We start from the raw sequence: 24,944 nt of genomic DNA, 5'->3' as shown, positions 1-24,944 counted from the left end.
TTTTTCTTCCTTCTCCCCTACATCTGTTCCTACACTCTGGTTCCGCTTCCCCCTTGTATCTAGTTTAAATCCACCGGAGCCTCTCTAGCAAACCTACCTGCAAGAATATTTGCCCCCTCTAGTTCAGATGTAAACCATCCCGCCGGAACAGGTCCCTGGAAAATTGCCCAATTATCTATAAATCTGAAGCCCTCCCTCCTGCACCATGTCTTCAGCCACATGTTGATCTGCGCTATCTTACTATTTCTAAACCCGCCTGCACATGGCACTGGTAGCAATCCTGAGATTGCTATCCTGGAGGTCCTGTCCTTTAACTTGGCACCTAACTCCCTAAACTTACCTTTCAGGACCTCCTCACTCTTCCCACCTACGCCATTGGTGTATGGACCACGACATCCAGCTGCTCACCCTCTCTCTTGAACTCGATCTGAGATATCGCGGACCTTGGCACCAGGGAGGCAACAGACCATCCGGGATTCTTGATCTCTTCCACAGAACCTCTTATCTGTCCCCCAGCAATCGAATCCCCTGTCACTACTGCTCTCCTCTTTTCCCTCCTTCCCTTCTGAGTTGAGGGTCCCATCACGGTGCCAGAGACGCAACCACTGCAACTTGTCCCTGGTAGGTCGGCTCCATCAACAGTATCCAAAATGATGTACTTATTATTGGTGGGAACGACCACAGGGGTGCTCTGCTCATTCTGTCTATTCCCCTTCCCTCTCCTGACAGTCACCCAGCTACCTGTCTCCTGACTCTTAGGGGTGACTATCTCCCTGTAACTCCTGTTTATTTCTGCCTCTGCCTCCCGAATGATCCAAAGTTCATCCAGCTCCAGCTCCAGTTCCCTAACTCGGTTTGTCAGGAGCTGCAGCTGGATGCACCTTTCGCAGGTGTAGTCATCAGGAGGATATACAAGAGAGGATTTTACATATATATGGACTTTTCAAAAGATTAAAGTTAAGTTAGGATAAGGACAAAAGTCTAAGAGCAGTGAGTAATTATTTTTCAGAACAGAGAAAATAATTCTATGTGTTCTCCTGCAGTTGATATTAAGATAAGTATGGCTGATATTAAGATATTATTAGTCATAATTATATTATATTAAAACAACTGATTAATGTAACTGATATTACTAAGATAATATTGGCTGATATTAAGATATTTTAAATATTACCTTAAAGTAAAATATTTTAAGAGCAACACACAGAATGGTGGAGGAACTCAGCAGGCCAGACAGCATCTGTGGAAAAGAGACTGATGAGTCCTGCTGAAGGGTTTCGGCCTGAAACATCGACTGCACTCTTTTCCATAGCTGCTGCCTGGCCTGCTGAGTTCCTCCAGCATTTTGTGTGTGTTACTTGGATTTCCAGCATCTCCAGATTTTCTCTCGTTTGTAATATTTTAAAACTTGTTTTATAATAAGAGAACTTTAAAATAAGTTTTATTTTAGACTAAGATAGTTTAAAATAGTTGATTAGACTAGTGCTATTATTTTAATATCAATATCTTGTTAAAATTATGGAGATGCTTAGGTGATGAAAATAGTAGCATTAATTCAATCAACTATTACAGATCCAATTGCATACTAGTTATGGTTACTGGCCAAGAAATCCTGAGGTATATACTAATAGTCTGTAGAGAATAGTGGTAAAGGATACATGTTATTATTGTGATGTATGTTATTGGCCTGGACTTGAATATATAGGGATAATCTCAAAGTTTGCTGATGACATACAACTTGGAGATGCGGTAAGTAATCGAGCAAGTAGGAAGCAAGTTCAAATCCTGCTGTCACAGAAGTAAACTTTTATTTCTCTAATGCAATTATTTTCAATCCTGTTATTCTCGAGAGGTGGTAGATGAGCTTTCTTCTGAACTACAGCAGGTTGTCTGGGGAAGGTGCTTTCACTCTGTTTTTTGATAGATAGTTTCAGGAATTAGATCTTGTGACAAAAAGGAGACTTGAATACAGGTATATTACTGATGCAGGATAATAAGTGATTTGGAATGGAACTGTATGGTATTGTTTCCATGTACCTGGTGATATTATCATTCGAGAGTATAAAGTTTGCACATTTGGGAAACACTGCACTGAAGCTTTAGGGTGATGGATGGATTGCCAATTAAATGAGCTGCCTTGTACATAACGGTGACCAGTTAATTGAGCATAGTTAGAGTAGCACTTATCCATACAAGTAGAAAGTATGGTCAAGGTGGAATGGCTATGAGGTACCAGGATTTGAATTATTCACCACAGGATACCCAGCCTCTATTATTCTCTGAAAGCCACTGTATTTATGTGGCAGTTCCAGTTGAGTTCCTAGATAATGGTAACCTCATAGATATTAATAGTTGGGGACCCAACAATGATAATGCCTTTGGATATCAAAAGTAGGTGATTAGACTCCTGTTGAAGACGGTCGTTGCCTGTCACCGATGTGGCTTGCATGTTGCTTGCCATATATCTGTTCATTATTGAATATTGTCCAGACCTTGCTGTAAGCACGTGTGGACGGTTTTCTAACCCCACTTCTAATTTTGTGTAACAGGTGGAGATGGCTGTGCAAAAGACTGCCTTGAAGAATTCCTACAGTGATGTGCGGGTTTGGAATGACTGTCCACCTGCAGCTAACTTCCTTTGTGTGAATTATGTCCCCAACAACTGGTGTGCTTTCCTCTGATGCTTATGACCCCAGCTTTAACATGGATCCTTGAATGCCACCTTGACATCAAGGGCAATAATCTTCATATTGCCTCTGGATTTCAGCTATTTGTGCACATCAGTAAATCATTTCATTGTTTGTGTGTATCAGTGAATAGGTGCACATAGTATAAGGAATAAGGTAGACAATCTTGTAGCGCATTTAGAGATTCCAGGTATGACGTTGTGGGCATCACTGAGACGTGGCAGAAAGAAGATCATAGTTGACAGCTTAACAGTCAAGGATTCACCCTGTATCAAAGGGACAGGCAGGCAGGCAGAGGGGGTGGAGTGACTGTTGATAAAAAAATGAAATCAAATCCTAAGAAAGAGGTGACATAGGATCAGAAGATGTAGAATCCTTGTGGATAGAGTTAGAAACTGCAAGGGTAAAAGACCCCGATGGAAGTCATATACAGGCCCCCCAAACAGTAGCCAGGATGTGGGATATAAATTTTCAATGGGAAATAGAAAAGGCATGTAACACAGGGAATGTTATGATGGTCATGGGAAATTTCATTATGGAGGAAGATTGGGAAAAATCAAGTTGGTGCTGAATCCCAAGAGAGGGAATTTGTGGAATGCCTACAAGATGGCTTTTTACAGCAGCTTGTGGTTGAGCCCACTAGGAGAAAGGCAATTTCAATTGGATGTTGTGTAATGAACCAGGGAGCTTAAGGTAAAGGAATCCTTGGGAAGCATTAATTATAATATTGTAGAATTCACCCTGCAGTTTGAGAGGAAGAAGATAAAGTCAGATATATGAGTATTACAGTCGACTAAAGGGGCAGAGGCATGACAGAGGTGGCGGCCAGAGTTGATTGGAAGGAGACACTAGCAGGAACAACAGCAGAACAGTATTGGCTGGAGATTCTGGGGGTAATTTGGAAGGCATAGGATTGATACATGCCAAAAAAGAAGTATTCTAAAGGGAGGGTGAGGGAGTCGTGGCTGACCAGGGAAGTCAAAGACAGCATAAAAGCAAAAGTGAGGGCATGTAATATAGCAAAAATTAGTAGGAAGTTAGAGGATTGGGAAACTTTTAAAAACCAACAGAAGACAACTAAAAAAAGTCGTAAGGTGAGAAAAGATGAAATATGAAGGTAAGCTAGCCAAAAGTATCAAAAGTATACCGAAGTGTTCAGATATATAAAGAGAGGTGAGAGTGGATTTTGGATCACTGGAAAATGATGCTGGAGTGATAGTAATGGGGGGGGGGGAGGTGGAAACAAAGAAATGGAGGACAAACTTAAGTATTTTGTGTTAGCCTTCACTGTGGAAGACACTAGCAGCATGCCAGGAATTTGGGAATGTCACGGGGCAGGCAGAAGTGAGAGTAGTTGTAACCTACATTTTCATGAATGTCATTTATATACATGACAAATAGCAGAGGTCCCAGTATGGTAAATCTGTTGGAATTCTTTGAGGAAATAAAAGGCAGGATAAACAAAGGATAGTCAGTGGATGTTGTTTATTTGAATGTTGTTTACTTGGATTTTTAGAAGGCTATTGATAAGGCACCACACATGAGGTTGCTTAACAAGATAAGAGCACATGATATTACTGGAAAAATACTCGTTTATTCATGATGTGCTGTGTCAAATGATGTGAGCGATCATGCTCTTTCCATGACCATGATTGTTCTTGGCAAATTTTTCTACAGAAGTGGTTTGCCATTGCCTTCTTCTGGGCAGTGTCTTTACAAGACAGGTAAACCCAAGCCATCATTAATACTCTTCAGATTGTCTGCCTGGCGTCAGTGGTACGTGATATGCACTAGTTGCTCATACGACTAAGCCCCACCTGCTCCCATGACTTCACATGACCCTGATCAGGGGTCTAAGCAGGTGCTACATCTTACCCAAAAGGGTGACCTGCAGACTAGCAGAGGGAAGGAGCACATTACACCTACTTTGATAGAGAAATATCTTCTCCCCACCACCACAAAAGATACTAGCATGGATAGAAGATTGGCTGATTGGCAGGAGGCAACGTGTTAGAATAAAGGTACCCCTTCTGGTTGTCTGCCATGACAAGTGGTATTCCACAGGGGTTGGTATTGGGGCCACTTCTTTTCACATTACATTTCAACGATTTGAATTGATGGCTTTGTAGCCTATTTGCAGACAATATAAAGAAAGGTGGAGGAGCAGGCATTGTTGAGGAAGTAGGGAGTCTGCAGAAGGACTTGAACAGATTAGGAATCTGGCCAAGGAAGTGGCAGATGGAGTATAGTGTAGATAAGCGTATGGTCATGCAATTTGGTAGAAGGAATAAAGGCATAGGCTATTTTCTAAATGGGAAGAAAATTCAAAACTCAAAGGTGCAAAGGGACTTGGAAGTCTAGGACCAGAGGGCACAGCTGTAGAATAGAGGGGTGTCCATTTAGAACAGAGATGAGAAGGGATTTATTTAGCCTGAGGATGGTAAATCTGTGGAATTCATTGCCACAGATGGCTGTGGAGAACAAGTCATTGAGAATATTTAAAGCTGAAGTTGATAGATTCTTAGTTAGTCAGGATGTGAAAGGCTACGGAGAGAATGGTGTTGAGTGGGATAATAAATCAATCATGATGGAATGGCACAGCAGACTCTATGGGCAGAGTGGCCTAACTCTGCTCCTACTTCATGTCTTATGGTCTTATACTTATTAGTGTTACTGGATAGGCCTGACATCAACTTTTCTATCTGTTCACTTTTTACTCAGAGTAACCTAACTGAGCTACAATTAGCTGGATTGAGACTTACTACCATTTGTCCATCTCTGGTTTTCTGTATCTTTTTGCTGTTCTATGAATAAGAGAAACATTGGACAATATTTTAGAGAACATTAATTGATGGTAACAATGAAGAAAATGTATCAAATTACATCAAAATGTGAGCAAAAATCGCAAATGCTAGAAATCAGAAACAAACAGAAAATGCTAGAGCTCTAAGCAAGTCAGGCTGTATTAGTGGTGAAAGTTATTGAACAGTATATTTAACATCTCAGTAATATTCGAGTAATATTGTAAACATACTGTTTCATTAAGCATTGTTTGATGTTTACACAATGCATTGCGGGTTAAAAGTACGTAAATGGCTTACGTCATTATGGCACCACATCATATGTGCATGCCTCATTTAAAGTAAAAACAAAGTTAGACTCGCATTCCCGGCTCCCTTGTTTTCCCTTCAATTAGCTTTTTATGTTTTGGAGTTACAAAACATAACAGCAGTGACAAGGAAGTTTTAAACACACTTGAGACAACTACCTACCTGTTGAAGCTCAGCGAGATGTTTGAGTTCAAAAAAAAAGCACAAGAAGATGTTCCTTATCATCCTTACCGGTAACATTGAGTACCTGGGCAGCTTTGCAGTACCTGGTCCATAATTTCTGCCAGAATGTAGGTGCAGATGCTACTCCATAAATAAGCCTATTATAGTGATAAAGCCATATATGATTATTTATGGTGAGAAACATTTTGGACTGTTCTTCCATCTCCATCTGTGGGTAGGCCTCAGTTATGTCAACTTTGCTTAAGTGTTTCCTCCAGAAAGGTTTGCAAAGATATCCTCTATCCTAGGCAGAGGGTATTGATCTACTTTCAGTACTGTGTTGATGGTGACCTTAAAATCACCACAGATCCTGACAGACCCATCCTTCTTGGCTACTGGGACCACTGGCATTGCCCTTGACCTCCACTCAGCCTTGAAAAGAATTTCCTCGCCTGACAGTCACCAATTTATCTGTCTCCTGTAGCCTTGTGGTGACTACCTCTCTGTAGCTCCTGTGTATGCCTCCTTCACTTTCCCTAATGGGGCATAAGTCATCGAGCTACAGCTCCAGTTCCCTAACACAGTCTCTAAGGAGCTGAATCTTGATGCACCTGGTACAGATGTGGCCATCAGCGAGGCTGGAAATCCCACATCTGACACCCAGAGCAGAACACTGGCTCTGTAGACATACCTCCTATTTAAATAAGAAATAAGAAATAAAGAATGAACTTACTTACTTATCTTGCCTCCACCTGTTCTCACTGAAACCTTGTTGAGCCAAAGCCTTACTACTCTGCTTCAGGTTACTCCGACGACAACTGCTCCCACAATGATCACTCCATTAGGTGGTACCCCTCTTTTATAGAGACTGTTTTTTAAAAAAAAAATCTTTGCCGGACCTGTGCGGTAATGCTTTTGTTGTGTCTGTGCAGTACGCCAATCAATGACCCCTGTTGAAAAACTTCCTGCTTTTTGAGCTCTTTGCCGGACCCATACGCAAATGCTTCTGTTGTGTCTGCGCAGTTCTCCAAACGACAACTCCCGTTGAAAAACTTCCTGATTTTTAACTCTTTGCTGGACCTGCACGGGAACACTTCCGTTGCATCTGCACAATACTCCAATCAAGTCATCTCAGGTTTATTTGAAACATCCTTGTCACCACTGTAACAATTTTTAATTCCAAAACATAACTAATTGAAAGACTTAGTGGTGTGATAACATATGCCATTCATGTACTCTTACCTATAACCTGTAAAGAATTATTTGAGCAAACAAGAATGCTTAATCAAACAATATATTTCCAACACTACCCAAATATTACTGAAATATTAAATACACAACAGTTACTTTGACAATTTTTGGTTTGCTCTCTTTTTGCAGACATTTCCTCTGTTCTCTTTACCATCACCAACACCCCTCCCCCAACTATCCCACATTCTTGACAACATTAATATTCTTGTATTTTTACTCTTCCAGTTTTGATGAAGTGCTCTTGATTCAAAATATTATTATTTTTGTCCCCACTGTTGAGTGCTTCTCACATTTTCTACTTTTTTTTAAACTGAAGGATGAGATTAAATGTCAGTAGTGGCTGTGCAGATGTACTATATAAACCCAGTAGCATCAAGGTGATTTAATGTGAGGAGTAATATGTTGGAGCCTCACAAAGTGAGGAATTGGACACATCATGCAATAGGGGGATGTAGATAAGTATGCTACTTTTTGGCTCTTCCTTAACTGATTAGATCATACTATCACTGGCTGTGACACAATACTCTTGGTCATAACTTCATGTGTGACTAAATCAAGGGTCTGGGTTGGGATATCTGTACTCCATCATCTTAGTTCATTGTTTCCTCCTTGCAGTATGTTGACTTGTCACTTTAAAAAATGGAATTAACATAAAAGTGTGCACATCATCATCCTGGAAATGATATGCCGATATGGTGGCCAGATTAACAAGCTGGCGACAGACTACTGCTCTGAATTCTGGGTTTCCCCTCACATAGATTTACTGTTCTTGCACATGGGCAAAATTCAACCAAACATTGCAATAGGTAAGTATTATAAATGTAAACCATGAATTATGAATCCTCCATAGCATCCACTTGGTTGTCATTAGCCCTGCCAACAGCCTTAACACATTTATCTATTTTAATACAATGGTCAATTCACCGATTCTGTGTTTTGTTTGTAGCAAAAAGAGTTACTTTTTGTTTGTTAGCTGATTACTCAGTAACTTTAAATGGTGATTAATATGAATAAATAGTTCTTTCTGTAAGATAAATAAACATTAATTATGTGAATAAGCTGGAAATAAATCCTATAAATAATCTATGTCTGCAACAGGCAGTTTACAATTATTGTTCAGAGTGCCTCCAGTTATAAATGTCCAACAATTAACCAAACATGTGCTGATTTTTTTCTCCCCACTGGGAATGCACAAGTTCATTATTAATAGCATGACATCCAGAATTTGTTTAAGTACTAGTTGTACATAGAAGTAGTAAAATGGCCTCCTAAGATGTCACATACAATAGAAATAGAATATGTTGATAGAGATAAATTCAAAAATTGAAACTTTTAAGACCAAAGTAACTTCTGGTATTTTTATTCTTGTTTCAAGAATTCTTTGAAACAAGGGTGTGGAATTTGCATATTATCCCAGCAGTTTACCGCTGAATACTCTGGAATCTTCTCACAGATCAAATGTGTGCATGTCTATAGGATAATTAGCCTTTGTAAATTGCCACCCAAGTGAATGGTCCCATCTGAGATGACTTTCTGGGGGGGGGGCAGGGGGTGAAGTGATGGGAATATGAAGAGAAAAAAATGGGACTGGTGTAGGATAGATGAGCGGTCAGTGTGAAATTGGTGGGGTACAGCCTCTTTCCATGCTGAGGTCAGAACATCAATTGTCTTTGTTTAAAAGCTATTAAGAACAACTAGACAAGCTACTATAACCAAATCATAGAACCAATAAACCTATTCAGTTCTTATTTTTAAATTTCAACTAAAAATATTAAGAAGACCTACAAATAATTTATATCTGCTGCAGACAGTTCACAATATTGAGATCAAGGCAATCACTTCATTCATTACACATATTAATGCAGAAGTACTTATTTGTACCAGATGCACAGAATTTATTTTGTATCTAAACAAGTGTTTGCAGTATCAACTAGTTAGATTTGCTTTTGCTTCTCTGAGGTGCAAGGGTGGAACCTAATTTGTAGGATGTTAAGCATTTTTATTATTAAGCACAAATTGACCAATTTACTCCACTTCCAAAGCCACAACATCTGAAAATGCACAGACTGCCCTGGAAATCTTAATTTAGCACATTAGCACTATGTCATGTCCCAAAGTCAAAATCAAAATACTCTCAAATTTCAGTTTAAGGAGGGCATCTTGCATAGCTGGAATAAGTACAGATTTTTATAATTCTTGAACATAATGCACATTGAAAAAGCCAGAAACTACAAACAAAATATAGTAAAATATTCATACCTGTTGTGATGAATTATGACATAATAAACCATTTCCATGATAAAAGAATTTTAACATTTCACTTTAAAAACACTCACACTTTACAACCTCACCCCTTCTGAACGCTTTGCTCTCCACTTCCTCCGCACTAATCCTAACCTCACCGTCAAAACCGCAGATAAAGGGAATGCTGTAGTAGTCTGGTGGATTGAACTCTACCTTGCTGAGGCCCAACGACAACTTTCAGATACCTCCTCTTACTTACTCCTCAAAAAGGATCCCTCCAAGGAGAGCCAGGCTATCTTCACCCACACTATCACTGATCTTATTAGCTCTGGGGATCTTCCATTACTGCCACCAACCTCATAGTTCCTGAACTCCGTACCTCCTGTTTCTACCTCTTACCCAAGATCCACAAATCCGCTTGTCCAGGTAGACCCAAACAAGAGGAAATCTGCAGATGCTGGAATTTCAAGCAACACACATCAAAGTTGCTGGTGAACGCAGCAGGCCAGGCAGCATCTCTAGGAAGAAGTACAGTCGACGTTTCGGGCCAAGACCCTTCGTCAGGACTAACTGAAAGAAGAGCTAGTAAGAGATTTGAAAGTGGGAGGGGGAGGGGGAGATCTAAAATGATAGGAAAAGGCAGGAGGGGGAGGAATGGAGCCAAGAGCTGGACAGTTGATTGTCAAAAAGGATATGAGAGGATCATGGGACAGGAGGTCTAGGGAGAAAGAAAGGGGGAGGGGGGAAGCCCAGAGGACGGGCAAGGGGTATAGTGAGAGGGACAGAGGGAGAAAAAGGAGAGAGAAAAAGAATGTGTGTATATAAATAAATAAATAACGGATGGGGTATGAGGGGGAGATGGGGCATTAGCGGAAGTTACTGAAGTCAATGTTCATGCCATCAGGTTAGTGGCTATCCAGACGGAATATAAGATGTTGTTCCTCCAACCTCAGTGTGGCTTCATCTTTACAGTAGAGGAGGCCACGGATAGACATATCAGAATGGGAATGGGACGTGGAATTAAAATGTGTGGCCACTGGGAGATCCTGCTTTCTCTGGCAGACAGAGCATAGGTGTTCAGCGAAACGATCTCCCAGTCTGTGTCAGGTCTCGCCAATATATAGAAGGCCACATCGGGAGCACCAGACGCAGTATATCACCCCAGCCGACTCACAGGTGAAGTGTCGCCTCATCTGAAAGGACTGTGTGGGACCCTGAATGGTAGTGAGGGAGGAAGTGTAAGGGCATGTGTAACACTTGTTCCGCTTACAAGGATAGGTGCCAGGAGGGAGATCGGTGGGGAGGGATGGGGGGGACAAATGGACAAGGGAGTCACGTAGGGAGCGTTCCCTGCGGAAAGCAGAGGTGGGGGGGGGAGGGAAAGATGTGCTTAATGGTGGGATCCCATTGGAGGTGGCAGAAGTTACGGAGAATTATATGTTGGACCCGGAGGCTGGTTGGGTGGTAGGTGAGGACAAAGGGAACCCTATTCCTAGTGGGGTGGCAGGAGGATGGAGTGAGAGCAGATGTGCGTGAAATGGGGAGATGCGTTTGAGAGCAGAGTTGATGGTGGAGGAAGGGAAGCCCCTTTCTTTAAAAAAGGAGGACATCTCCTTTGTCCTGGAATGAAAAGCCTCATCCTGAGAGCAGATGCGGCGGAGATGGAGGAATTGCAAGAAGGGGATGGCATTTTTGCAAGGGACAGGGTGAGAAGAGGAATAGTCCAGATAGCTGTGAGAGTCAGTAGGCTTATAGTAGACATCAGTAGATAAGCTGTCTCCAGAGATAGAGACAGAAAGATCTGGAAAGGGGAGGGAGGTGTCGGAAATGGACCAGGTAAACTTGAGGGCAGGGTGAAAGTTGGAGGCAAAGTTAATGAAGTCAACAAGCTCAGCATGCGTACAGGAAGCAGCGCCAATGCAGTCGTCGATGTAGTGAAGGAAAAGTGGGGGACAGATACCAGAATAGGTTTGGAACATAGATTGTTCCACAAAGCCAACAAAAAGGCAGGCATAGCTGGGACCCATATGGGTGCCCATGGCTACACCTTTAGTCTGGAGGAAGTGGGAGGAGCCAAAGGAGAAATTATTAAGAGTAAGGACTAATTCTGCTAGACGGAGCAGAGTGGTGGTACAGGAGAACTGGTTAGGTCTGGAATCCAAAAAGAAGCGGAGAGTTTTGAGACCTTCCTTATGGGGGATGGAAGTATATAGGGACTGGACATCCATGGTGAAAATAAAGCAGTGGGGGCCAGGGAACTTAAAATCATCGAAAAGTTTCAGCGTGAGAAGTGTCACGAACATAGGTAGGAAGGGATTGAACAAGGGGGGATAAAACAGTGTCGAGGTATGCAGAAACGAGTTCGGTGGAGCAGGAGCAAGCTGAGACAATGGGTCTACCTGGACAGGCAGGTTTATGCATCTGGGGTAGGAGGTAGAAACGGGAAGTGTGGGGTGTGGGAACTATCAGGTTGGTAGCAGTGGATGGGAGATCCCCTGAGCGGATAAAGTTGGTGATGCTGTGGGAGACAATGGCCTGGTGCTCCTTAGCGGGGTCAGGATCGAGGGGTAAATAAGAGGAGGTATCCGCAAGTTGTCGCTGTGTCTCGGTAAGGTAGAGGTCAGTACGCCAGACTACAACAGCACCCCCCTTATCGTCGGGTTTTATAGTAAGGTTAGGATTAGTGCGGAGGGAGTGGAAAGCAGAGTATTCGGAAGGTTGGAATGGGAACAAGGTGTGGTGAACTCGAGACGGTTGATGTTCCGTCGGCAGTTTGCAATAAAGAGATCCAGAGCAGGCAGAAGACCAGAGCGAGGTGTCCATGAAGAGGAGGGTTGAAGACGGGAGAAGGGGTCATCGGTGGGGGTGGGAGTGTCTTTGCCGAAGAAGTAGGCTCAGAAACGGAGCCGGCAGAAGAAGAGTTCAGGTAGACCCATTGTTTCAGCTTGTTCCTGTCCCACTGATCTCATATATGCATACCATGACTGTGTTTTCTTTCCCCACCTAGTTCAGTGTCTTCCTACCTACATCTGTGACACTTAACATGTTCTGGATCTTTTCAATGATTTCAAGTTCCCTTGCCCCCATCATCTTATTTTCACTATGGACGTCCAGTTCCTATACACCTCCATCCCCCACCAGGAAGGACGCAAAGCTCCCTATTTCTTTCTGAACACCAGACTCAACCAGTTCCCCTCCACCACTACTCTCCTCTGTCTAGCGGAACTTGTCCTCAGTCTTAATTATTTCTCTTTTGGCTCCTCACACTTACTTCAAACAAAAGGTAGCCATGGGCACTCACATGGGTCCTAGGTATGCCTGCCTTTTTGTCGGTTATGTTGAACAGTCCACGTTCCAAGCCTACACTGGTGTCCGTCCCCCACTTTTCCTACACACATTGACAGCTGCATTGGTGCTGCTTCCTGCACCCATGCTGAGCTAGTCAGCTTCATCAACTTTGCCTCCAACTTCTGCCCTGCCCTCATATTTAACTGATCCATTTCCAACACCTCCCTCCCCTTTCTCAATCTCATTGTCTCTATCTCTGGAGACAGCTTATCTACTGATGTCTGTTATAATTGTTGTCTGTTATAATACTGATGTCTGTCACAAAACAGATTATTATCTGAATGGTGGCCGATTAGGAAAAGGGGAGGTGCAACGAGACCTGGGTGTCATTATACACCAGTCATTGAAAGTGGGCATGCAGGTACAGCAGGCAGTGAAAAAGGCGAATGGTATGCTGGCATTTATAGTGAGAGGATTCGAGTACAGGAGCAGGGAGGTACTACTGCAGTTGTACAAGGCCTTGGTGAGACCACACCTGGAGTATTGTGTGCAGTTTTGGTCCCCTAATCTGAGGAAAGACATCCTTGCCATAGAGGGAGTACAAAGAAGGTTCACCAGATTGATTCCTGGGATGGCAGGACTTTCATATGAAGAAAGACTGGATGAACTGGGCTTGTACTCATTGGAATTTAGAAGATTGAGGGGGGATCTGATTGAAACGTATAAGATCCTGAAGGGATTGGACAGGCTAGATGCAGGAAGATTGTTCCCGATGTTGGGGAAGTCCAGAACGAGGGGCCACAGTTTGAGGATAGAGGGGAAGCCTTTTAGGACCGAGATTAGGAAAAACTTCTTCACACAGTGAGTGGTGAATCTGTGGAATTCTCTGCCACAGGAAACAGTTGAGGCCAGTTCATTGGCTATATTTAAGAGGGAGTTAGATATGGCCCTTGTGGCTACGGGGGTCAAGGGGTATGGAGGGAAGGCTGGGGCGGGGTTCTGAGTTGGATGATCAGCCATGATCATAATAAATGGCGGTGCAGGCTCGAAGGGCCGAATGACCTACTCCTGCACCTATTTTCTATGTTTCTATAATCCCATGGACTCTCACAGCCACCTAGACCATACCTCTTCCCACCCTGTTACTTGTAAAAACGCCACCCCTTTCTCTCAATTCCTCCAGCTCTGCCGCATCTGCTCTCAGGATGAGGCTTTTCATTCTAGAATGAAGGAGATGTCCTTCTTTTTCAAAGAAAGGGGCTTCCCTTCCTCCACCATCAACACTACCCTCAATTGCATCTCTTCCATTTCACACACATCTGCTCTCACCCCATCTTCCCGCCACTCTACCAGGGATAGGGTTCCTCTTGTCCTCACCTATTGCCCCACCATCCTCCGCATCCAGCACATAGTTCTCCGGAACTTCCGCCAACTCCAACGGGATCCTTCCACCAAACACATCTTTCCCTCCCCGCTTCCAGTTTCTGCTTTTCACTGAGATTGCTGCCTATGCAATTCCCTTGTCCATTCGTCCTACCCCACTGATCTCCCTCCCAGCATGTAACCTTGCAAGCGGAACAAGTGCTACGCCTGCCCCTACACCTCCTCTCTCACTACCATTCAGGGCCCCAAACAGTCCTACCAGGTGAGGCAACACTTCACTTGTGAGTCTGTGAGGGTGATATACTGTGTCTGGTGCTCCCGGTGTGGCCTCCTGTATATTGATGAGAGCCGGCATAGATTGGGAGACCGTTTCACCGAACACCTACACTCCATCTGTCAGAAGAAGTGGGATCTCCCAGTGGCCACCCGTTTTAGATCCACTTTCCATTCTGATATGTCAATCCATGGCCTCCTCTACTTTTGCAATGAGGCCACACTTAGGTTGGAGAAACACCTTATATCCCGTCTGGGTAGCCTCCAATCTGATGGCATGAACATCGATTTCTTGAATTACCGGTAATGACCCCCCCTTCCCTTCACCATTCCCCATCCCCTTTTCCCTCTCTCATCTTATTCCTTGCCTGCTCATCGCCTCCCTCTGGTGCTCCTCCCCCCTCTTCTTTCTTCCATGGCCTTCTGTCCTCTCCTATCAGACACCACCCCCCCCCCCCTTCTCCAGCCCTGTTCCTTTTTCACCAATCAACTTCCCAGCTCTTTATTTCATCCTTCTCCCTCCTGGTTTCACCTATCACTTGTGTTTCTCTGCCCCCCTCCTCCAGTTTTTAAATGTATAAGACCATAAGACAAAGGAGCAGAAGTTGGCCATTCGGCCCATCGAGTCTGCTCCACCATTTTATCATGAGCTGATCCATTCTCCCATTTAGTCCCACTCCCCCCGCCTTCTCACCATAACCTTTGATGCCCTGGCTACTCAGATACATATCAATCTCTGCCTTAAATTCACCCAATGACTTGGCCTCCACTGCTGCTCGTGGCAACAATTCCATAGATTCACCACCCTCTGGCTAAAAAAATTTCTTCGCATTTCTGTTCTGAATGGGCGCCCTTCAATCCTTAAGTCATGCCCTCTCGTACTAGACTCCCCCATCATGGGAAACAACTTTGCCACATCCACTCTGTCCATGCCTTTCAACATTCGAAATGTTTCTATCAGGTCCCCCCTCATTCTTCGAAACTCCAAGGAATACAGTCCAAGAGCGGACAAACCTTCCTCATATGTTAACCCTCTCATTCCCGGAATCATTCTAGTGAATCTTTTCTGTACCCTCTCCAATGTCAGCACATCCTTTCTTAAATAAGGAGACCAAAACTGCCCACAGTACTCCAAGTGAGGTTTCACCAGTGCCTTATAGAGCCTCAACATCACATCCCTGCTCCTATACTCTATTCCTCTAGAAATGAATGCCAACATTGCATTCGCCTTCTTCACTACCGACTCAACCTGGAGGTTAACCTTAAGGGTATCCTGTACAAGGACTCTCAAGTCCCGTTGTATCTCAGAACTTTGAATTCTTTCCCCATTTAAATAATAGTCTGCCCATTTATTACTTCTGCCAAAGTGCATAATCATACACTTTCCAACATTGTACTTCATTTGCCACTTCTTTGCCCATTCTTCCAATCTATCCAAGCCTTTCTGTAGACCCTCCGTTTCCTCAGCACTACTGTCCCCTCCACCTATCTTTGTATCGTCAGCAAACTTAGCCACAAAGCCATCTATTCCATAATCCAAATCGTTGATGTACAATGTAAAAAGAAGCGGCCCCAACACGGACCCCTGTGGAACACCACTGGTAACTGGCAGCCAACCAGAATAGGATCCCTTTATTCCCACTCTCTGTTTCCTGCCAATCAGCCAACACTCTATCCACGTATGTAACTTTCCTGTAATTCCATGGGCTCTTATCTTATTAAGTAGCCTCATGTGTGGCACCTTGTCAAAGGCCTTCTGAAAATCTACTCCTCATCTTCTTTTTCTCCAGTCCTGCCGAAGGGTCTTGGCCCAAAATATCAACTGTTCTTTTTTCCTTAGATGCTGTCTGGTCTGCTGAGGTGCCAGCATTTTGTGTGTGTTGCACACTTTACATAGAATGGTCAAATGCATAGTTAATGGGAAGATGTATATGACTTCTCAATGTAAAAAACATCATTATGGACAAATGAATGTACAGTAGACGTTGTAACAGAATGCTATCTGGAAATAATTGGAACAAGACCTAGCAACATATGTATTTAGTTTTTATCAGATAAAGATTAACCAGAACCAAGCTGCGCGTATAAAAGTTTAACTAACATGTACAACATTAACTTGTGCAAAGACAAAGGCTTTTATCACCAAAACAGAAATGATAATGCTACCAGTGATGAATGACTTTCCTAAAATAGTGGATGTGATAGGCTATAAAATCCTTCTCAGCACAGAGAAACCTGAAACCTGTCCAGGAAACCAGAATGTATTGATCCGTCAAAGAATCAGCACACTGATCTCATAATAAAGACAACAGCAAAAGTAATCTTTTAAAAACAAATTCAGAGAGAAAATTAAAACAGTTTAGCGAAGTGTATAGTAGGGATTTCCTAAATAATCAAAGTTAGACCACAACATCTCACTTACTGCAATTCAAGGAATAACAGATTATTTTTTATTTAGAACAACTTTCAATACTTCAGAACAATCATGTAGGAAGTATTACCAGCAACAGATAATAAACAAATTATCACATTAAACTAAACCAATGTCAAATTATATTTCACAAGGAAAAGAATCTTATTGAGGTAAACAATCATAAGTCTCATAAATCTTGGTGTGATCAAAGGGCTATGATGAAGCCAAGTCCACCCACCCTTAATGTCATAGAATTCATGGTCATAAAGTTTTGGATGAAAAATACTTCAAATTAGTATCAACAGTTGCACATAATTTTTCCTGACGGTGGTCAGGATTTTGCAGTCTCACATATAGAGGATATTATCTTTATTTAACTATGGGCAGCTATAACAAACACTTCCTGTATTTGTTTCTTACAAAAAGTAATAAAACATATATGGTACTCTACCTTGGACAGAGAAGGCAGCAGCAAAAATTCCACTGGTTCTGATCTATAAGGAATGAAAACAAGCATGGGATTTCTTGGAGTGACATTTTTTAACTAAAATCATACTGAATTATTTTAAAGAATAGCTGCACTATATTTACAAATGAACAAATAGCAAAATCAATGATTATAAACATTTAATGATGTTACAATATACTTAGCTGGCAAGTGACAATCCTCTGGTAAAATTTAATTTGACTTTTTAAAAAGATTTGGTTTGTGTGTGTACCTTCATACAAAGATTATGCTGAGAGCAATGTAAGGTAATACAAATCTAACATCAAATACACGTGGCAGCAGCAGATATCTTTTCCAAGTTAGGATTGGTGCAGCAGTCAAAGACTGAACAAGGCTGTGCAAGCTTGATCTCCAATATGCTTTTAACAAATAACTTATCATCATTTTAGGCTGTCTTATTTCCACTTGCATAACCTGACCCAACTTCATCCTCTGCCTTAGATAATCCAGACTCAGTAACACTAGATATTTCTAACTACCATTAGCTACACTTAAAATTGAGGAGCAATTATTAGCATTATGACCTGCAAAGCCTGATTTGCATGGTAATCAACTGGAATTAGACCCTTGAAGCTCAGCAAGTATGCGCCAATTGCTGAGTCTCGTCTGTTTTCTGGAGATAAGCATTGTCTTAATAAAAGGGAAAAAAATTCTAAGATACTTCATGCAATCAGAGGACTGTATAGAGACAAACAATTGCCTGGAGACATATACAGTACAGGCTAGATCAGATAAGAAAGGTAGATTTCCTTCCCTCAAGAACATTGGTGAATCAAATAAGATTTATACACTCCAGCAGTTTCATTACAATTTTCTATCAATACCAATAGTAGATTTTTTTTTGCTCCAGATTTATTTAACTTAATTAATGAAATCCAAGCAACACACACAAAATGCTGGAGGAACTCAGCAGGCCAGGCAGCATCTTATATGACTTCAACATAATATTCCATCTCCTGATTTATGAAGGCCAATGTGTCAAAAGCTTTCTTTATGACTCAATCTACCTGTGACACCACTTTCAATGAATTATGGACCTGTATTCCCAGATTCCTTAGTTCTACACACTCTTCTGTGCTCTACCATTCATTGTGTAAGACCTACTCTGGTTGGTCCTACTAAAGTGCAACATCTCCTATGTGTTGCATTAAATTGCATCTGCCATTTCCCAGACCATTTTCCCAGCTGGTCCAAGCCATGATAGCTTTTCTCACTGTCCACTACACCCCAGACTTGGTGTCATCTCAAATTTGCTGATCCAGTTAACCACGTTTTCACCCAGGTCATTGATATAGATGACAAACATCAACAGACCTAGCTGTGATCCCTGCAACACTCCACTAGTCACAGGCCTCCAGTCAGAGGGACAACCATCTACTACCACTCTCTGGCTTCTCCCGCTAAGCCAATGTCTAATCCATTTTACTACCTCATCTTGAATGCTAAGTGACTGAAATTGCTTGACCAACCGCCCATGTGGGACCTTGTCAAATGCTTTGCTGAAGTCCATGAAGACAACATCCTTCATCAACTTTTCTGATAACTTCCTCAAAAAACTCTAAGATTAGCTTGACATGACCTACCACACACAAAGCCATGCTGACTATCCTTAATCAGTCCATATCTATCAAAATACTTATATATCTGGTCCCTTAGAATACCTTCCAATAACTTTCCCACAACTGATGTCAGACTCACCGGCCTATAATTTCCTATTTTCTGTTTAGAGCCCTTTTTAAACAGCAGAACAACATTGGCTATCCTTTAATCTTCTGGTAACTCTCCTGTCACTAAGGATGTTTTAAATAGCTCTGCTAGGAGAACTCTTCAATGGAGCTGTAAACAGTTTGGAAAATATTGACGAGAGTTCTCATTTTGTCTCAACTTGCTTCTAACAAATCCAATGATTTGAAAGATGGGCTAAAGGCATATTGATCTCTAGTATTTAATTTTTGTTCAAGTGGGAACTTGACATAAAATTACGGCATAAATTGATGCATTCCAGCTAATTGAATGATAGGCATGGTTATCAGCTGGAAAAGAAAACTTGCATTTACTTAGCATTTTATCTGACTGGAAGAGTCCAAACATTTTAAAGGCAATTAATTAACTCTGAGGTGCAAAGAATAACACACACAAAATGCTGCAGGAACTCAGCAGGTCAGGCTGTGTTTATGGATGGAAAGAAAAAGTCGACATTTTGGGTCAAGGCTCTTATTCAGAACTGGAAAGGAAGGAGGCAGAAGTCAGAATAATATTATAAAGTGATGGAGGGAGTACGTGCTGGTAGATGACAGGCGAGACGAGGTGACGGGGAGAATGTATGGGTGGGGGAGACCTTCTGAGTTTCCCCAGCAGTTTGTGTGTGTTGCTCAAAATTTCCAGCATCTGAAGAATAGCTTGTGTTTCAGAGGTATAGAGTATATTGTAACGTTGAAAGAGTGATGCTGAATTAGTGAAATAGCATAGACTTTCAAATTAATTTAGGTAGAATTTATAATTTGCCTTGCAAATGTGGCCAAATTCAGCTTTTCTTGGCAGATATAGCACTTACAAGACATTCCAAATGGTCCAGCCTAGTAGGCACCAGAACACACCTCTGCCCAGCACGACACATCTCTTATCAATATTTAAGTAGAATGAGTCAACTCTGGAGGCAACTAGTGGATTTTTCTCAATCTAAAGATCAGGATTGAGCCCCTATGTAAATCTGTTTCTAGATAGGTCTCATTAGTCACCTCAGTACCCACAAAACTGGACTAGAAGTCAGTCTTCCCTGACTGCCTCAGAAAAAGATAATCATGACAAAGATAAATTCAAAGGATATTAAAGGAACTGTTATGACAAAAGTGGCAAATATTCTACTGGAGGCTTCAAAATGCATTTCAGCTCATTAACAAGAACCAGAGATAAAAATAGAAAATGCTGGAAAAACTGTCTGTAGAAGAAGAAAATGTTATATTTTCTTTTGTGATGGTGCCTGACCCGCTGACCTTACCAACATTTTCTGCTTTTATTTCAGATTTCAACAACTGTGGTATTCTTGATCAACAGGAACCAGAGAACTAAAAACAATTGGGTGAAGAAATTGGAACAAAATAGAAATAGAAAACTGTTTTATGTCTGTCTATCTATCTATATATCCCACCATTTGTCATGCATTTCCATGTTTGCTCTTCCTGACTGCATTTCCTCTTATTTTCTTGGATGAATCTAATTTGTCACCTTTGAGCCCTTTGTGTGCTAGGCTGTTTCTAACTTTCAGCAGCAGAGAACTTTAATCCATACAACTGATCACAATGCCAATTTTGGGATCATTTAGTAAACTTCTTAATCATTATCACTATAGCTAAAATTCAAATCATTAATTAAACTCTCCACTGGTCGGGGTCAACCATGGCTGTTGGCTCCCAGCTCTCTTTGTGGTATTCAGGGAGTGCAGCATAGGTTCACGAGGTTAATTCCCGGGATGGCGGGACTGTCATATGTTGAAAGATTGGAGCGACTCGGGTTGTATACACTGGAATTTAAAAGGATGAGAGGGGATCTGATTGAAACATGTAAGATTATTAAGGGATTGGACACGCTAGAGGCAGGAAATATGTTTCCTGATGTTGGGGGAGTCCAGAACCAGAGGCCACAGTTTAAGAATAAGGGGTAGACCATTTAGAACGGAGTTGAGGAAAAACTTTTTCACACAGAGGGTTGTGGTTCTGTGGAATGCTCTGCCTCAGAAGGTAGTGGAGGCCAATTCTCTGGATTCTTTCAAGAAAGAGTTAGATAGAGCTCTTAGAGATAGTGGAGTCAAGGGATATGGGGAGAAGGCAGGAAAAGGGTACTGATTGTGGATGATCAGCCATGATCACAGTGAATGGCGGTGCTGGCTCGAAGAGCTGAATGGCCTACTCCTGCACCTATTGTCTATTGTATGCAAGCCAGGGCAGTATGATATGGAGAACAAGCTGTTGTCCATGTAGCTCACCCTCTCCACACAGCTGATAAATCCAAAGGAATAGCAGAGACCGATGCAGCTTGGCACCAACTTTGTCGCAGGACTTGCCAGTCAGTGTTGAACTCAACGTAGGACTGTCTTAGTGACTCCAGCTCTGGATTTTTCCGAGGTTTACTCCCGAAGCATTCCCCATGAGTGGGTATAGCCGCAAACAGTTGAGGTTTGAGATCAGTTTTCCTTTTCCTAGATGAGCTGACAACCACTGCTGATGAACTCCATCTGTCCAAAGCAACTGGTTTTAAAGCACCACTAATTCATTTTGCCCCTTCTTCTGTCAGTAGAAATGGTTCCGCCGGACTTAGTAGCTAAGCCACATGTAAAGGCCAGGAGCTGGACTTGATTGTCAGAGACTATTTGAGACGTATGCCATTGGGAGCTTATCACTATGACCATTCCTAGCTACAACAACCTTAAGGAACAAAAATAATGAATATATACAATTTACTTATATTTAATGTAACATCCTAGGCCCCTGTAACAAGATAATAATGAAGAAACATAGCACAAAAAGGACATTAAAATGATGTAGTTCTGTTGAAACAACATCACTTTATAATTTAATGTAAAGTTCTATCATATTGTGGTCAGTTTTTCCCACAATTAAAGATCACAATCCTACTGGCAAATCATTTGAACCATTCTATTTTTCTTGAATTCCAACTTCATTGATAATTACTGTGAATTAACATTTCTTATATAGTCTGAGCTGAAGATAGATATTCAACCATATAACCATATAACAATTACAGCACGGTAACAGGCCATCTCGGCTCTTCTAGTCCATGCTGGACGCTTACTCTCACCTAGTCCCACCGACCTGCACTCAGCCCATAACCCTCCATTCCTTTCCTGTCTATATAGCTATCCAATTTTACTTTAAATGACAATATTGAACCTGCCTCTACTACTTCTACTGGAAGCTCATTCCACACAGCTAACACTCTCTGAGTAAAGAAGTTCCCCCTCGTGTTACCCCTAAACTTTTGCCCCCTAACTGTCAACTCATATCCTTTTGTTTGAATCTCCCCTACTCTCAATGGAAAAAGCCTATCCATATCAGCTCTATCTATCCCCCTCATAATTTTAAACACCTCTATCAAATCCCCCCTCAACCTTCTACGCTCCAAAGAATAAAGACCCAACTTGTTCAACCTTTCTCTGTAACTCAGGTGCTGAAAACCAGGTAATATTCTGGTAAATCTTCTCTGTACTCTCTCTATTTTGTTGACATCTTTCCTATGATTCGGTGACCAGAACTGTACACAATACTCCAAATTTGGCCTTACCAATGCCTTGTACAATTTTAACATTACATCCCAACTCCTATGCTCAATGCTCTGATTTATAAAGGCCAGCATACCAAAAGCTTTCTTCACCACCCTATCCACATGAGATTCCACCTTCAGGGAACTATGCACCATTAGTCCTGGATCCCTCTGTTCTACTGCATTCTTCAATGCCCTACCATTTACCATGTATGTCCTATTTTGATCAGTCCTACCAAAATGTAGCACCTCACACTTATCAACATTAAACTCCATCTGCCATCTTTCAGTCCACTCTTCTAACAGGCTTAAATCTCTCTGCAAGCTTTGAAAGCCTACTTCATTATCCACAACTCCACCTATCTTAGTATCATCTGCATACTTACTAATCCAATTTACCACCCCATCATCCAGATCATTAATGTATATGACAAACAACATTGAACCCAGTACAGATCCCTGAGGCACACCACTAGTCACCAGCCTCCAACCTGACAAACAGTTATCCACCACTACTCTCTGGCGTTTCCCATCTAGCCACTACTGAATCCATTTTACTACTTCGATATTAATACCTAACGATTGAACCTTCCTAAATAACCTTCCACGTGGAACCTTGTCAAAGGCCTTACTGAAGTCCATATAGACAACATCCACCGCTTTACCCTCGTCAACTTTCCTAGTAACCTCTTCAAAAAATTCAATAAGATTTGTCAAACATAGCCTTCCACGCACAAATCCATGTTGACTGTTCCTAATCAGACCCTGTCTATCCAGATAATTTAAGTTTGATTGAATGACTAGATTGATTCTCCCCCGACTGTAACTTGCTTGTCTTCATGGTAGTTCCATGTTCATATCTCCTACCTTTTATCTTAATTACTTAATGATGCATGATCAGTTCATGATTGCTGATCTAGGTAGTACTACCCCGGTACATTATCTATTGAATGTACCTTCAGTACTATCTTTCTTTATTATGATCTTGTCACACAGACCTAGGCTGTTAACTCTGATGCAACCTTTTGTCCGAACAAATTCATGAAATTAGTTTATTAGTTTAATGTTCTCCTTTGAATTATAAATTGCCCTCAAAAAAGTTCTGAACTTTTTGAGCAGAATTTTTCTTATCTCAAAAGAGTATTTGTTATTTAAACATCTGGCAATTGGCAAGCTTCACAGAGCGTGAACCACCATATAATCTCAAGATCACAGAATTTGTTTCCATGCACGATCCCAATAATCCTTGATTCCCCCGTTGCCCAAAAATCTATCTCCGCCTCAAATGATTTAATGACAGCATCCATAATTCTTTGGATTAGAGAATTCCAAAATTTACCTAATCTCTGAGAGTAGTTCCTGATTTTAGCCTAAGTGTGGGATCACTTATTCTGAGGCCATGTTCATCATTTTAGGCTTCGCATGAGGAAAAGTATTTTTATTTTATTTTAATTAGAGATGCTAAATGGTGGGGAGGGCTTTACCCATGCCTTAGGCAGCCAAGGACATGATCCCCAAATGTAGAATGGTAAAAGGAAAAATGTCCATCCACTGCACACATTCAGGTTTCATTCTTTCTCTCTGCACAATGCATATTGGATCATCTTTGTCAGTTAAATATTGATTTGTTGGCAGAATTAGTTTGTTTATACTGGCAGTGTAGAAGTACAGATGTCAATGCTGAGACCAAAGTTTCACATCCTTGAAGATAATAAATAGTATAATAGTACAAATTATGTACCAGCACCGGACACCCCCGATGTGGCCTTCTATATATTGGCGAGACCCGACGCAGACTGGGAGATCGTTTTGCTGAATACCTATGCTGTGTCCGCCAGAGAAAGCAGGATCTCTCAGTGGCCACACATTTTAATTCCACGTCCCATTCCCATTCTGATATGTCCATCCATGGCCTCCCCTACTGTAAAGATGAAGCCACACTCAGGTTGGAGGAACAACACCTTGTATTCCGTCTGGGTAGCCTCCAACCTGATAGCATGAACATTGACTTCTCAAACTTCCGCTAATGCCCCACCTCCCCCTCGTACCCTATCCATTATTTATTTATATACACACATTCTTTTTCTCTCTCTCCTTTTTCTCCCTCTGTCCCTCTCACTATACCCCTTGCCCATCCTCTGGGCTTCCCCCCTCCCCCTTTCTTTCTCCCTAGGCCTCCTGTCCCATGATCCTCTCATATCCCTTTTGCCAATCACCTGTCCAGCTCTTGGCTCCATCCCTCCCCTTCTGTCTTCTCCTATCATTTCGGATCTCCCCGTCCCCCTCCCACTTTCAAATCTCTTACTAGTTCCTCCTTCAGTTAGTCTTGACGCAGGGTCTCGGCCCGA

At 41.9% G+C, this 24,944-nt stretch overlaps 1 protein-coding gene across 7 annotated transcripts in view; it reads right to left on the bottom strand.

Moving 5' to 3' along the window:
- ppp1r42 (protein phosphatase 1, regulatory subunit 42) overlaps positions 1-24,944 on the bottom strand; it is a 133,943-nt gene that overhangs the window by 21,410 nt on the left and 87,589 nt on the right. For 3 of the 7 annotated variants that reach the window (XM_072254326.1, XM_072254335.1, XM_072254344.1), the window contains 2 exons: positions 17,263-17,305; positions 5,450-5,491 (listed from right to left, as the gene is read on the bottom strand). In XM_072254326.1, the coding sequence (XP_072110427.1) occupies positions 5,450-5,491; positions 17,263-17,305 (85 nt within the window). The remainder of the gene's footprint in view (positions 1-5,449; positions 5,492-17,262; positions 17,306-24,944) is intronic. The other 4 variants (XM_072254364.1, XM_072254380.1, XM_072254374.1 and 1 more) reach the window with 2 other exon arrangements.

Source organism: Mobula birostris, chromosome 1, assembly GCF_030028105.1.
Source record: "Mobula birostris isolate sMobBir1 chromosome 1, sMobBir1.hap1, whole genome shotgun sequence".
NCBI classification, from domain to species: Eukaryota; Metazoa; Chordata; class Chondrichthyes; order Myliobatiformes; family Myliobatidae; genus Mobula; species Mobula birostris.
This window is presented reverse-complemented; position numbering and strand designations above follow the sequence as displayed.